This window comes from Zootermopsis nevadensis, unplaced genomic scaffold, assembly GCF_977971745.1.
Source record: "Zootermopsis nevadensis isolate Lab colony 2312 unplaced genomic scaffold, Znev_1.0 Znev_ptg000011l, whole genome shotgun sequence".
NCBI classification, from domain to species: domain Eukaryota; kingdom Metazoa; phylum Arthropoda; class Insecta; order Blattodea; family Termopsidae; genus Zootermopsis; species Zootermopsis nevadensis.
Genome location: NW_028259143.1, coordinates 18,451,064 through 18,465,133, shown reverse-complemented (window position 1 = coordinate 18,465,133; position 14,070 = coordinate 18,451,064). Strand labels below are relative to the sequence as shown.

Here is a 14,070-nt window from a genome sequence, read left to right as displayed (position 1 = left end):
AGAAATTGAATAGCCACATTAATACGTTCCTCTGTTAGCGACAACCTTCCGGTCGCGGTGGTAATTGTAGGTATCGCCGAATTCGCGTTCCGGAAAAAGTTCTCTACTTCGATTCTCGTACGTGGTGGAAGTGTCGACGGTAAATCCGACATATTCACATTGGAGATACGTTGTGCTAAATAGTTTGCGTGTCCTTAGGAATGTGATGCGCGATGTTACCCTTCAGCCAACGTTGCCTTTTTTTACTCACTCGGAATTTACCTCACCCTCCCTTCCACCCCTATTAGGAGTGGGCTACAACCAGCAAGCGCACGTTATAAATTTTATAATTAATTTAGCTTTCTTATTCAGTTGGTATGGAAATGTAATTTGTAAACAAGTTCTTTTTTCTGTAGGATCGAGTCTTTCACATCGATGGAAAGCAATGAATCTTCTTGGGCGATCCATGTTAGAACGGCATTTCGAAGACCGTTTCGGCCTCCTCCATCAGAACTGATTAACTTCCTTACTTCCAAGGGCGGTGTCATTATTATTATTATTATTATTAGTAGTAGTAGTAGTAGTACAAAGCCTGAACTAAACTGATTTCTTGGCTGTTGTAGCCTTGGTTTACGACTCGCACTGCGTGCGAGTCGTAAAACAGATCACACGGAAACAGAAAAACCCGGTTAACGCAGAGGAACAGGAAAGGATCCAGGTCGCTGCTAAGCCGAAAAGCTCTCCGCTGCGGCTAGTGTGTGGGCAGAACACGCCAATCCACTGCTCTAAGCCGTACTCTCACTCGTAAGGCAGCCACGTCGCGGTAGCAAGAGAACTTAAGGCTTATTTATTAATATGTTAATTATTCGTCTTACTTTATCCAAACAAAATGTTGATGTCTGAGAAGGAACGCTACGACATTCACATACGAAGGTCCACCCCCGCATAGCAGAATCACCGGACCTCCCTCGTGGCACTCGTGTCGAGGTTGCCCTGGTTACTGTGTCGCTGCTCATGCCAATTGCACCGAGTGCGTATTCACGCGCGTTCATTCTCAAAAATTACTTCCTAATTAAATCCTTTTGCAGACGTTCGTAATTTACCTACCAGTGTGCATCCTAACAAGCAACGACACGACGAATTTCGGGACAGTGGAAAAGTTTGTCATAGGACGGATTCCCGTCAAAAAAATATGCTGATGTGTTGACCGGTTAGAGGCTTCAGAGCGTTGAGGAAACTCCAAGCAGCAACTCGTTTCTTCTGTAACACTGCCGACATCGAAGCTACAAGTATTTGCGTAGTGCGGACTAGTTTTAAATGGAACGCACTGTGTCTTGCATATTCCTTAGGCTTTGAAGAGTGCTTCTCCCCTGACCCCCCCCCCCCAAAAAAAAAAAAAAAAATCCCATACGGCCTTGTTCTGACCATCATCAGTCTATCCATGTTCTCCTCTGGAAGCGATTTACCTTCAAACTTCAGTAACTATGGGGCTGAACCCAAGAAATCGACCTTGCACGTTCACCCGTGAATCAGCAGAACGGATAACCAACTAGAAGACTTGTCTTCTGTACTCGCGGAAAAATGCTCTAATGGCGGCACGTGACACACGGAGGTCGACTCGTATGTGTCACCACATGACGCGATGTAGAATGGCATTTACGACTTCTGGAAGGACGACACGGCGAGCTTCAACGCATCTTGGTTGTGAAATGAAATTTTAGGAAACATTAATTCTTCCTGAATATTATATAGGATGAATGGATGATCCCTGGAGCTTGGATATGTGAATCAAACTGCTGTTATTCATATGTGCTGGGTGCTTTATGATGTGACCAACATAAACAAAATTAAATCCGTGGCGTAACAGCCCTCTGAGAGCCAAAGCCTCACGTTCACATGCCTAAGCAGAGGTGAACGATCATCCAACCAGATATAGGGTGACGTGTGGTCAGCACGACGAACCCCCAGCCATTGCTAGTTTTCCTGACCGGATTACGCTGCCCAATTTTCTAACGATGCTGAGTTGGCACCGGTCGAAAATCTCATGAGAAATTTCTTTCCCCGAGACTCGAACCAGCGCGCATTCCGTATCGCCGGTCCGAAGCACGATGCCTCAGACTAAATTCCCACCATACAGAGTGCAAATATTTTGTATTGGTAAATGAAATACCACAAAAAATAAAAGAATCTAGAAATTTACTTTTCTGCGTATAATCCACACAGGCCATGTACAAAGAAAGATTTCCAGGGATGCTTCCAGGCTTGGCAGCGGCGCTGGGATCGTTGTGTTCACTCCCAGGGGAACTACTTCGAGGGTGATGGATGAATTTAATACCTGAGATAAGTGTACGGGTTTTTATAGGCGCAGTCTTGAAACTTTGCGATCGCACCTCGTACAAAGCCATTTATCCACGCTTTGATCTTGTTTTCTGTATCCATTTCTCTATTTAAAGCTTTGCACATCTTACGTTTCGCCAGTAAGCTTGTGTTATACGAACGTCACGCACTGATTTCTTTTCTTGTGCTGTGAACAGAGGTCTAAAGAGAGCCCTGCAAATTTCGAACCAGCAAATTAATTTTGTTTTTCAATTACTCCCTAAGCTAATTTGGCGAGCGTGCGAAGAAATACCTTTCCGGGCGCTGATTACACAGCAACCTCAGGGCAATAGACGCCCACACTTCTTTGGCTATCTTTATGTTTACGTAATTCTCATTATGGTTGCGAGATGTGGGCCCTGCTCCGGGAACTGGACCAAGCCTCACAAACTTATTGGCAGAATTAAAACAACAACTTTAGATCGGGTTATTCAATTTCGGAATTTGATGTGTTAATGATATTAATAATAATTCCTAAAAAACTACAAAACCACCGCTGCCTTAGGGTATGAAGTTATTTATGATTATTTACATAAATTCTTCAACTGAAGTGCCTCCAGTCAGTGTGACATGAAAGCCGTCCGACCGGAATTAATCCCTTAACTAACGAACGCGTTACTACTGTTTACGTACGCACACTGACCACCCACCCTTTTCGTTACCACCGACTCTGAGTAACCACTGACGTCCGTGTTCGAGTGTAGACAACAACTGCAGACGTAATATTAACTTTTCGTGATGTTATGTCGACTGTGAGGATGGAGGAACTTTATATTTCCCAAAAAACCTTGTTACACGCCTACGGGTCCACGAGGAGTCACTGCCCGAAAGACTAACAACGCTTCGCATCTCTGATACCCACCACCTGATCGATCGTTGTGGAACCGAACCACGGTTTCCTAATGTCGCCATTACGTCACATCCAAGTGGCGTAATGAGGACACGCATTGCAATCAGGATCACACAAAATCAGAAGATTTAACGGGTGTGAGAACTTGAATTGTGATCTTCGAATTATGACGAAAGTTATTTAAGATCTTATGGAAGCTTCAGAGCAACCTGCTGCCTCCATCTTCAAAGGAAGAGCTGTCACATCCCGAAGACCACGATATAAATTCAAGAGGATTCACGGAAAGCGCGCAGTTTTCGCCTGATTCCTTATGCTGACGTCAAAGAAGTTACTCAGCTGTTGATAGTTTGGAGTAAAAGGCAAAATTATTTTCTTGAAGCCTCAGTCACTGATAAGATTTTTCTTTCCTGACTGAACGGAAAAAGAGACGAAGAAAACCAGTGGTTGAATAAACGATCTTCTGTTGTTAATTTTTGTCATATTTATACCCTTTCAGACGCGGAGCACTTTTTCAGAGACCCTACAAAACGCAATTTCAACTTCCCGTGAAGTACAAGTTATAATCGGCCGAAATTCAATTAAATTCAATCGTCAATCTTCCGTGAACAGTCTGATGTTCAGGTCAGGACATGCAAAATGCAGAGGCATTTCACGTTCATTTATTAACTTAGTTCAAAGAATGGGGATCGGGAAGGAAGTCGTGCGCTCCAGAGGACTGCTCGAGAGGTCCCTCGGAAGTAAAAAATTTCATTACCTGGCATCGGTCTGCTTTATTGCGGAGGCACGGCACTAGGACATGGCTGTCCAATTATGTGCCTCACCGCAGACGTCACAAAAGAAGGTCGCGGGCAGACACGTGACGGTAAAACTGCTTTAACGCTCCGGCCACCTTTGCCCAAAAGTGGATGACGTATCGTCTTCCAGTACAGCTGATGGAGGCTTTACGATCCTCCGAAACGTCGGCAACTATATAAAAGACTACGTTCCGTCAGAGATCAGAAGATCACAATCCGGCTGACTCTTCGGTCATTTAATGACGACTTTTCAACTGTAGTGACTACGCAGCGTCGAACGGTAAGGAAACGGGAGTGGCTTTTTCTTGGGTGAACTGAGGAAAATCACGAGAAACCAATGAGATCTGGAACCTTCCACTGTCGACCGCTCGGCCGACAACTCTGATCAGCAAAAGACCACGCACACAAGAAGAAAACGAAACTGAAAATTCTACTCCTTTTGAGGAACACAAAGTCTCGCGGACTGTCACGCAATCTCCCAGCTTCATGGACAAACCAAATTTACATTTTTGTGCGCGCATTCTGAGCCAGATTACTTCTATAATATCCATTTTAATATTATCTCATCTGCGTCTCACATTTCAAATAAAATATTTTTTTAAAAAAAATCTCCTCTCTTCCGCTTACCGGAAATGCTTTGATACTTCTTAAATATTACAAATCATCAAACTCATAATTAAGCAGTTTTCTCCAGCAACTCTTTGTAATCAAATCCCGGAAGTGACCAATCTGTGGTCCAGCGTTATTCGACAGAGCACGGACCAAATTGGACAGCCCTGCACCAAACTATAAAGCACAACTGAGTCACCGGCTGTCGTGCAATTTCGGATCTCCAATCGTGAAAGCGTGTGGCAGTTGTAAGCGAGTAATAACAAACTTCAATCCTGATACAGCATTCTGCAGCGCGCAAATTATTTACTTTCGCAAGACGCGGGGAAGTGCGTGATCTCGTTTGTGGTACAGATTTCATCTTACTAAAACCTTTTACGAAGTCTTGGGGATAATTTGAATTGTATTCGCGTTAATTTTTATTTGCTTGAGGTGCGGAGCTGTAGCCCCGTGCTAACAGCCGAAGGCAACGAAAACAAATTTTAAAAAATTCACGTTTCAATCGATCGTAATCAATAAATTACTAAATTAATCTCCCCGAAGCAGATGCAATTTGAAATCGCGTGTCCAACTAAAACCAGAGAAAGTATAATTTTCCCCTCAAGATTATGTTGCGTCAGACAAGGTATGAAATATATATATCTAATAATTAAACAGAAGCAGTTGATTGAGAAATTTTAATCCCTACCGGAATAAACGCACGCGTTCTCTGCAAATTCTTAATTATTTATAAGTTATTGCGTAAGCTACATTTTACACACAAATTTAGTTTTAAACAATACAGATCGCGTAATCTTAATGTGTTACGTCTATTAAACAAGTGCCGAACGAACAAATTGTTGTAATCTGCAGTCCTTTGTTAGTGGCGCTGCTAAAACGCGGTGACCGAAGAAAGAACAACAAAAACAAACTGCGATCGGGATGAATAAATTCACCGAATATGCCCATCGCCTGTTTTTTTTTAAAAAAAAGAACGCTACGTTTCGGAAGTTGGATCTGCTTCCGTCCTCGGGTTTAAAAGCAGGAGACGGGCACCTACTCGGTTGGGTCCCATAGAATTGAATTCCGAACTTCCAATAAAATAGATTTTAATACGCGAACTGCAATACCGTAATTACATCGCGCATTTCATAATCACCGTAAAGGGACGTTCCACCTTCGTAATTATCGCGTCGCGGATTCCAATCGCCAGACGGCGACCGGCCACATCGAAACAGGTTCTTCGTGTTCTTCCACAGACACTCCTGACATGTTAGGGCATGGCACATCCTCCCCTCTTCAGCGTTCAAATAACAATTCCACGTTCATGAACCAGGAGATTTTAAATAGCCTTCAAAAAATAAACTCCTCTGTCTCAAGATATTACGCCGACACATCAAAAGTACGGCGGGCTAGTAGTAATTCAGGTCCGATGAGAGCAATGAAAGAGGACAATGGTACTCACCTCCGCGAGGAACGTAAATGTTGAGGTAGAGGCAGTCCTCGCTCTGGTTCACGAGGAGCGGCAGCAGCTTCTCCAGGAAGAGGACTCTGCCGCGAGGCAGCTCCAGGAGCGCCTCTGTGCGGTTGCCGATGTCAGGTGGTCGCTGGGGGCACACCGGCGAGAAGGAGTCTGCAAGTCGCGGGTTCTGCCACATGGAGGGCGTCACAGGGGGCATGTAGCGCAGCGATCCGACCGGAGGGCTCGCGTAAGGGACGCCGAGGAAGGCCTCGACCGGCTGGTGGTTGTGCTGAAGAATGACGCCGCGGAGAGGCCCGTACTTGGTCCTTACGACGCGAGTGCTGTACTTCTGGACGAGCAACTGCGCCTCTACGACGCTGAACAAGAGGAACGACGGAAGCACGAGGACGGCGAGCGGGAGGACGCCATCACGTGACTGATTTGCCACACAGAGATGCAGCAGCATGGCTAGTCGTCGTCACCCAGGATGACGTCGCCCCTCCATTGTGACGCCTTCACCACCTGGAGAAGCCCGCGTCTAGCCCCTGGCGGCCGAACACAACCGAGACGTCTCCATAACGGAAGCCACTGGAGCGGTCAGACATCACGCGTGCCCAAGGGGCGCTGCATCCTGCAAGCAAAGAGCGGGCACGATTACGCTGAAACAACGTGTTCTTGTGTAAGTAGGCTCCAAATGTGCGCACTGCGCACCCTTCGCCCGTAGATCTTTACGATGACAGAAACAGACCTGAAACGTCATCTGCGAGAGAGAACAGGCTATTATACGTAAATCTTAAGGGGACAAAATTCGAAGCAGGTATTCAAGTAACGCATTTAACATTGATGCAATGAAATATGAAAACAAATTATTTTATTCTGTAATTGCCTCATTGTTTAAAGCTACTAAAGTTTAATTAATTTTTGTGTGGTAGACAAGTGACGTTCGGAAAAATAAATGATGGATTTCTTTCCATTTGAAACAAAGGAAACGCAACGTCCAACCACGCACTTCTACCAACTTGAAAAACATTGGCCCACTATATTTGTTATCAGAATTACATAATAGGTATAATTATTATAGATATAAACAAAGCCCCCTCCCCAGGAACCCGTGTCGCTTCCCTGCCCCTTTAAAAACCAGAAAAAACCCACCCGAAATAACTTTGTTCCACCGGTTCCCGTAAAAAACTGCAAAGCCAGAGAAGACCGGGGAGCACTCTGACGGGAAAAGGCAAAGTTAAGGACAGGGTGACACAAAAGAAATGTCACACACACCTTTAGTCTTTTCAGTCCAACAGTGAAGTAGCGTGTTGGTAAATTACAAGAGAGCTCATGAAACAGGGCTTCAGAATTTAAGAAATTTGAAGCATATTCATTGGCCATTGATGAAACGTACGGCCCAACTAGCTAGGACACTGCGTGCATTTGGTGCCCAATTCAACGTAATAAAAAGTGATTTGCGTTCAATCAGCGACGGGCACTGTTGAAGGAATTAACTCTTTACGACCAAATATTTGGTCTCGAAAAAGTCGAAGGGGCTGACACATATGGAGCACATGCCTTAGTTAAAATTTAAGTGCTAAATAGATTTGTGTGAATTTGGATGCTTATGAACTATGCATAATCCACCATAAATTTTCCACATGTTACACCTGAAACTCTTAATTTAATTCATTCAATTACTTAAATCAGGACCACTTCATCAATAATGGTTTTGTCAAAGCGTTTGCTTTCCTGGTGGATCTAACTGCCTCCTTGAACAAGTTAATTTGAAGCGACAAAAGTGAACTGCGCATGTCAGAATCTCGCAGGCCACGCCCCTCCTCTGGAAAACTCGACTAACGAGTTGGATGGAGCACTTTATATTTTGCGACATTGTTTACCCACGTTATGCCAGATTACAGTTTTTTACCTTTGAATAAGTCATGGTTTTATTGAGAAATTCTAAGAAATTTAGAGGGAAGAAATAACCCTACCCATTTTAATACCGAAGTTCACAAGTTAAATAAAAAATAACGCACTTCACATTTTTCTTCTTTCGAAACATGTAAACCGTGTATTCATATTTGTTTGCTTAATATTAGTAGGTAATTGATGTTAAGGCGATTGTGAAGCGTGTTGGCCAAAGCTACAGAGTTTGCCAACAATCGACACAGGCTGCTTCCTTGCAAGTACAGCGGGGAGTTCGCCAAAGTTTCGTTCAAACATTGACTGTAAATTTATGCCATACCTTATTGCGACATTTTTGAATTGATTTTATGACGAAACCACAATGCTTGAATGCAATCAAGAAACATTGTGTACAGAAAGATTAATGGCTGCAGGCTGGTCAAGCTATTTTGATCGCGCAGCTGCAATAATGCTCCCGTTATTAATAAATGCTCACTTTCACTGTTGCCAAAGCCGTTATCCTGGTTCCTTCGAAGACTCAGATGAACTCTTAAAATTGACCTTAGAATACAAAATGTCGGAAGTAGAGAACCCAGTAAGATAAGAATTATACTGAGTCAGGTGCTGACGTTAATTCATTGGGCGAACACTTAAATGACTTAAAGAAAGCCGCAGAAGCTCTCTCAGTAAACTGGTCTGACAGTAAAGTAAGTTAATATAAATGTGGCTAATCGTTCGCAATTGTGGCAGAGTTCAAACAATCTTAAACTTCATCGACATGTCAAAATTACTTTAGTGAAGAGATTACAAGATTTATTTCCCGGAGTTGTTCTACGATGCGGGCCATAGTCTGCTGTCATGTGAGCCTACAAAACAAAAATGTCGCCTCTCGTTTCGTGTCGTTGTAAACTTTGTCTCTGGCATTGTTGGGTGTTAAACAACTTTTCGGAAATTAGTTATGTTTCCCTTATTAGATAACCCAGAGAAAGATTTATTACTCGCTTGAAATCTTCGACAAAGTAACCTCAATATTTTAGTAACACACCTAATAAAACTGAACTTATTAAACGAACATTTACAAATGATAAACGACGCCCACACCGTTCCATAAAATGTAAACACAAATGCAGTATTACAGACGGTTACAAACTGAACACAAACAACAAAACTGTAACATAAGGCACAAAATGAAGAATAAAGAATTGGATATTCAAACAAATCTGCTCCGACCTTACCGCTAACGTGGGAAAAATTCCGGACTGCGCTGTATTACGGGATTTTCACACGAGCGATGTGGGCCGCCCGCTTGTATTTTCCTGGTGCGAAGTTCCATTTGACCTGTAAGAAATCGGCTTCATCCCATTGTGACCTTGTTGGTCTCATTCGCACTTTCTTCCACCAGATCTTCTTTATGACTGAATCCGTGCTCCCTACAGACAACAACAGACGTCCGTCTGTCCCCTTGTAGCTTCTGCCGCACCCCCCCCTACCCCCCGGAATGTTGAGGCTCAGTGCCTCGTATCCAGTACTCACAAATGAACGAAGTATCCCGTGTTTTGTTTCGAAATCCGCCATAATGTGTCGATTTCCGTTTTGTCTGAACTTTTCACACGCCTGCTAGTAGTCTACACTGCACTGCACTACACACATGATTCACTAGAACCTTCTAGAACTAGAATTGCATCTAATACTAATAAAATGGGACGCTGTGACAACGTCCTGTTAATATTACAAGTGGCACCTGACAAGGGTTCTCGTGTTTCAGAACCTCTGAGTGCTTCAATCGATGAACAGGTGTCCCGAGCACAATAAAGACTCTTCTGTGTGTGTGTGTGTGTGTGTGTTGCAATGCAATTCCATTTTAGAGCCTGAATTGGCGGAACTGACTTGCGGAATACATCCATCTTGTACGAAGCGCGCCTCGTGGCAGCCGACTATACTGTTCTTCCCATTGCTGCTCGATTCTCAAGCGTTCGGCAGTTTGCAGTTGGCTCAAGGAATTCGCAGTCTTAAATTACTTAATCATGAAGCAAGGGACGTGAGACGTGCGCTGTACTTCGGCCACAACCGCAAGTTTGCAAGGTAAGTACGAACGAACGCATTCTAAACAGTTTCAGATGATGGAAGCTTAAAGGCGCGTTCTCACGAATCAAGTTTAATTGACCGATTATAGTTGATCAACGAAAGTTGAATATGACTTGAATCAGTTTTTGTTCACACATTTCAATACAAACTGATCAACAGTTTTTTCAATTAAAAATGGCGTCGAAAGCAGCTGTGCGTGAAGTTGTACGGATAGTAACTGTTTTGTTAAAAGACGAACTAAAAACAATTTTATTTAACATGAGCAAAAATCGTAAGAAACGTCGTTTTTGGGCACGTATACCTCCTCTGTTCCCATTCCACTTTTTTTTATTTGCAAACCAATGAATGTTCTTTTTTATACATCGATCTAATCGTCTTCAGACCAGCAATTTCCATTTCTTTGACAATAGAACCCAAAGCATTTTCTCTTGCATCTTTATTTTTATATTTATCCAGTCGGTGATTCCAAAGACAATCTTGCTTATGATAAAGTTCTAAACAATTTTAGCATCACACTTTCAGACCACTTGAGGCTCATTTTTCTAACTAAAAACAAAACACATGCACGAGTGGCGTGACCAGTTGAAAGCGAACTTGACAATCAACTGAAGTTCACACGTTTCAAGACAGGATTCAACTTGAAAGCAAATGGCGGATGACTCATCACTTGAACGATAAAGTTTGACTGGGTCAACTCTATCGAAACAAAGATTCTCACTACAGATTTCATTCAACTTTTGTTCATCAACTATAATCGGTCAATTAAACTTGATTCGTGAGAACGCGCCTTAACCAAAACTCCTTTTTGCATTGAACAGCTATTTTAATGTTGCTTTTATAGAAGGGCGTGTTTTTATATAAAATGGCTTTCGAAAAACCCGACGTGAAGTGACGATGTTAACAATATCAAATTAATATCAAAGGAACGAGAGGATTCATTTGGGTCAGAGTAGCGGCCATTGTTACGCTGTGATGTTTCTACCAGGGAACTAGACATTAAGGATTAAGTGTTGCTAGCGGGATACTATTCAAGCCCAATTTACAGCCTTTAATTAAACAGTTGTGTTATATCGCATACGGAATTTAATGTCTGTAACTGCTGAGTGGAGCAAACGCTCATTAGCCTGTCGTAATCCCCGTAATGGCTAGTACTAACACGAGTCCATTAAGAAAACAGTGCATTAATGTAAGACGCATTTGACGTTGGTTCAGTTTATTGCGTCTTCAGTAGACTAATGCGAGTCCTTGAAAGGATAATACAGTTTTAAAATTTTCGGAAGAACCAGATGGAACATCATCACGATTTCAATGACGCTGTCACAAACGCAAACCAGTAATTATTATAGAAAGTCGCACGAATAACCACAAATTAATGCCTCACGCTTTAATAAAACTTAGTTTTATGAGAATATATGATAATCTTAATATATGCAATGAGCACAAAATCAGTCAGACTCTTAATTAAAAGAAATGGATATAAGACGTTTTATATAACAGGCATATTTTGGTTTGAAATTGTACTCGTGAATAAATTGAATACGTAAAACAATTTTATGGTTGCGCTGCACACAGTGAATATATAGATCTTTTCTTATTTTAATGCGGAATACTTGGCACACCTGGTGTACGAAAGCTGCGAAGGAGAACACAGAAACTGTGTTTCCAAGGTCTTCATGTTCCCACCCAGTGGCTTGCTCTCGCAATATGAGCTCTACTTCGCAGAAACGTGAGCTGTTCGGAATATCAAGTACTCTTCGGTAATTTGTCATCCAGGCATGCGTGAGATGGGTGTCGGATGCTGTGTCGCCCTGTCAGTCGCCACTGGGGCGAATAATACGTTGGAGTTCCAGCTCCCAGCGACGTTCATTTGTTTACACGCAATTACAAATAGAAGTTCTGGATTCGCTGCGAAGTAGAAGGAAATAAATATAAACAAACATGTCCGAAGAGTCAGGCTAAATTGAAGACAGGCTGTTTCCAAAATCCCGACTTACCGACTTAACTTCAACTTAATAGAACGCGGACATTCAAAACCGCTTTCTCACTGACGAGCTCTTAGACTAGAATGCTTCAGAATCTATTTTTTTTTCAAGAAATTCCCAGTCTTTATGAAACCGTCCCACCCCGTCCGTTTAAGATCCATCTTCATACTACCCTCATGAAAGTGTTCTTTCTTTCCGGTTCTACGCCAAACGATGTATAAATTTCTCGTGTCTCCGAAGGTCGTTTCGTGTCCGATTCATCACGCGTTTTGATTCGTTCATCCACGCGATACTTGACAAGACAACGGATGCCGCACTCCAGTTAACAGGCAAACTCACACCAAAGTTTCGCAGTACAAGGAACTTAATTATTCCACTCATTAAGGACACAGCATCATGCACCTCGTATTTCGTACTAAATATGTCTCACTGCATCTAAAATAAAGGAACGCTGTGTTTTAGACAACATTTCCCCTCTGCAGGACATTCCGCAGAATCTCACTAAAGTGATGTATAACGAGGCGAATTCCATCCCCGGAATTGTGTTTCCGGGCGGCGTAATTAGCGTGGCGACTAATCACGGGTTTCGCTGTGCGTGCTACCTCGGATTTTGTTTGCGGTGTTCCTCGGCATTCAAGTTAGGGGAAAAGGCGTAGGAAATTGTTGTGTGTTTGACGTGGCTTCCTGATTGTTTAGAGAATCTCGTAATTTCAATTAGAGGACCTTGAATTTATTATGTTTTGTATCGGACTAAATGCCAATTAAATACTGCAATTTATCTTTCGGCAAAATGGAGAAAAATGCAAAGATGGAGTGGTTGAAAGTCACGTGTTTTCAATATGAAGTGTTAGAATCTTTCACCCGGGGCGTGGCCGTCAGTCCTGACCTTATCAGTAATACAATTTTACGGCGGTGATGTTGTCATGTTGACGTGTGATGGATTTCCAAAGTAGGGAAATGTTTCTCCGGAATACGAGGGAAGACGCCGTGAATGTGACAGACGTACTACAGGAAACACGAAGTTAACAAAACCGGGAAATCGACTGACAAGCCGTCGTGTCAACGCGACGCCTCGTAATGTTTACTGCTCGCCATGCGAAGAGTTTAAGGTCGAAACAGCTCGTCCCAGGTAAAAATTTTTTTTTAGCGATTTTGGTCGGAAACATTTGCAAGTCTCGGAGTGTAGCAAGCAAGGGGGGGGGGGTGCCGTCAGTACAACGCACTCTGTTCAAATTCGTATTTGCCGTCTTCACCTTAGACTTCGAGATTGCTTTTGTGCGTTCCCACAGCATAACATATGACCTGCTAAAACACGCGAATTCAAACGCCGAGCGCACGTCGTACTGGGTTTCGCGATTCGACTGTAACATCGACTTTGGCTCTGCTTGGACGCCGGGCGTCGGGTAAGACGGACGTGAACTTTGCTCGACATTCGTCTGTTACTGCAACATTAGTCAGGCGGCCCATACGTACTCTAAAGTAATTGAAATGACGAAACGTTGTTCAATTTGACGCATGAAACAGCTGTCATGCTCAACCGCGGTGTTTGTTATAATTAATTCTCGTAATGATTACCATTTCCACTGTCACATCTTATTTTTTAATGCACAAAGAATAATAACTCTCCATTTCCCGGTAAATGTTTATGTTTTAACATATTCGACTATGTTATATAATAATTCACGTCTAAACATTCCGTAATTTAAATTTGTCATCAAATAAGAGGCAATTCTATGTTGGCAGTAAACTTCTCATGCGTGTGGTCAGTAACGATATGTTAACACATCGACGTTGAAAGACAAAATTCACAGTGAACGGCATTCCAATTAAATTAACATTGTAATGCACCCAGAACTTGCAAATGTCGGAAGGAACTTCTCAAAAATAGGATTTTATACACTGACGCAAATCGGAAATTCAGGTACAACTTATTCAACAGGGAATTGATACTACATCCATTGAGCAGAGTCCTTTTGAGAAGCTGACGTTCATTCAGGTAGTCAAGATATTGCTAGCTCTTCATAGAATCCGTGTGTTCATAAACGCCTGTCTCTAATCCCCGTC

At 42.7% G+C, this 14,070-nt stretch overlaps 2 protein-coding genes across 3 annotated transcripts in view; one reads left to right on the top strand and one right to left on the bottom strand.

The window, feature by feature from the left end:
* Window positions 1-9,775, bottom strand: part of Nlg2 (Neuroligin 2) — a 127,988-nt gene extending 118,213 nt beyond the window's left edge. The window contains exons 1-2 of the mRNA XM_022072495.2: window positions 9,175-9,775; window positions 6,053-6,680 (exon numbers count right to left, since the gene is read on the bottom strand). Of these exons, the coding sequence (XP_021928187.1) occupies window positions 6,053-6,515 (463 nt within the window). The 5' untranslated portion in view covers window positions 6,516-6,680; window positions 9,175-9,775. The remainder of the gene's footprint in view (window positions 1-6,052; window positions 6,681-9,174) is intronic.
* Window positions 9,776-9,920: 145 nt separating this feature from the next.
* The window catches only part of LOC110831562 (motile sperm domain-containing protein 2), a 367,668-nt gene continuing 363,518 nt past the window's right edge, over window positions 9,921-14,070 (top strand). For both annotated transcript variants that reach the window (XM_087347503.1, XM_087347506.1), the window contains exon 1: window positions 9,921-10,021. The gene's annotated coding sequence lies outside the window, so the exon portion shown is untranslated. The remainder of the gene's footprint in view (window positions 10,022-14,070) is intronic.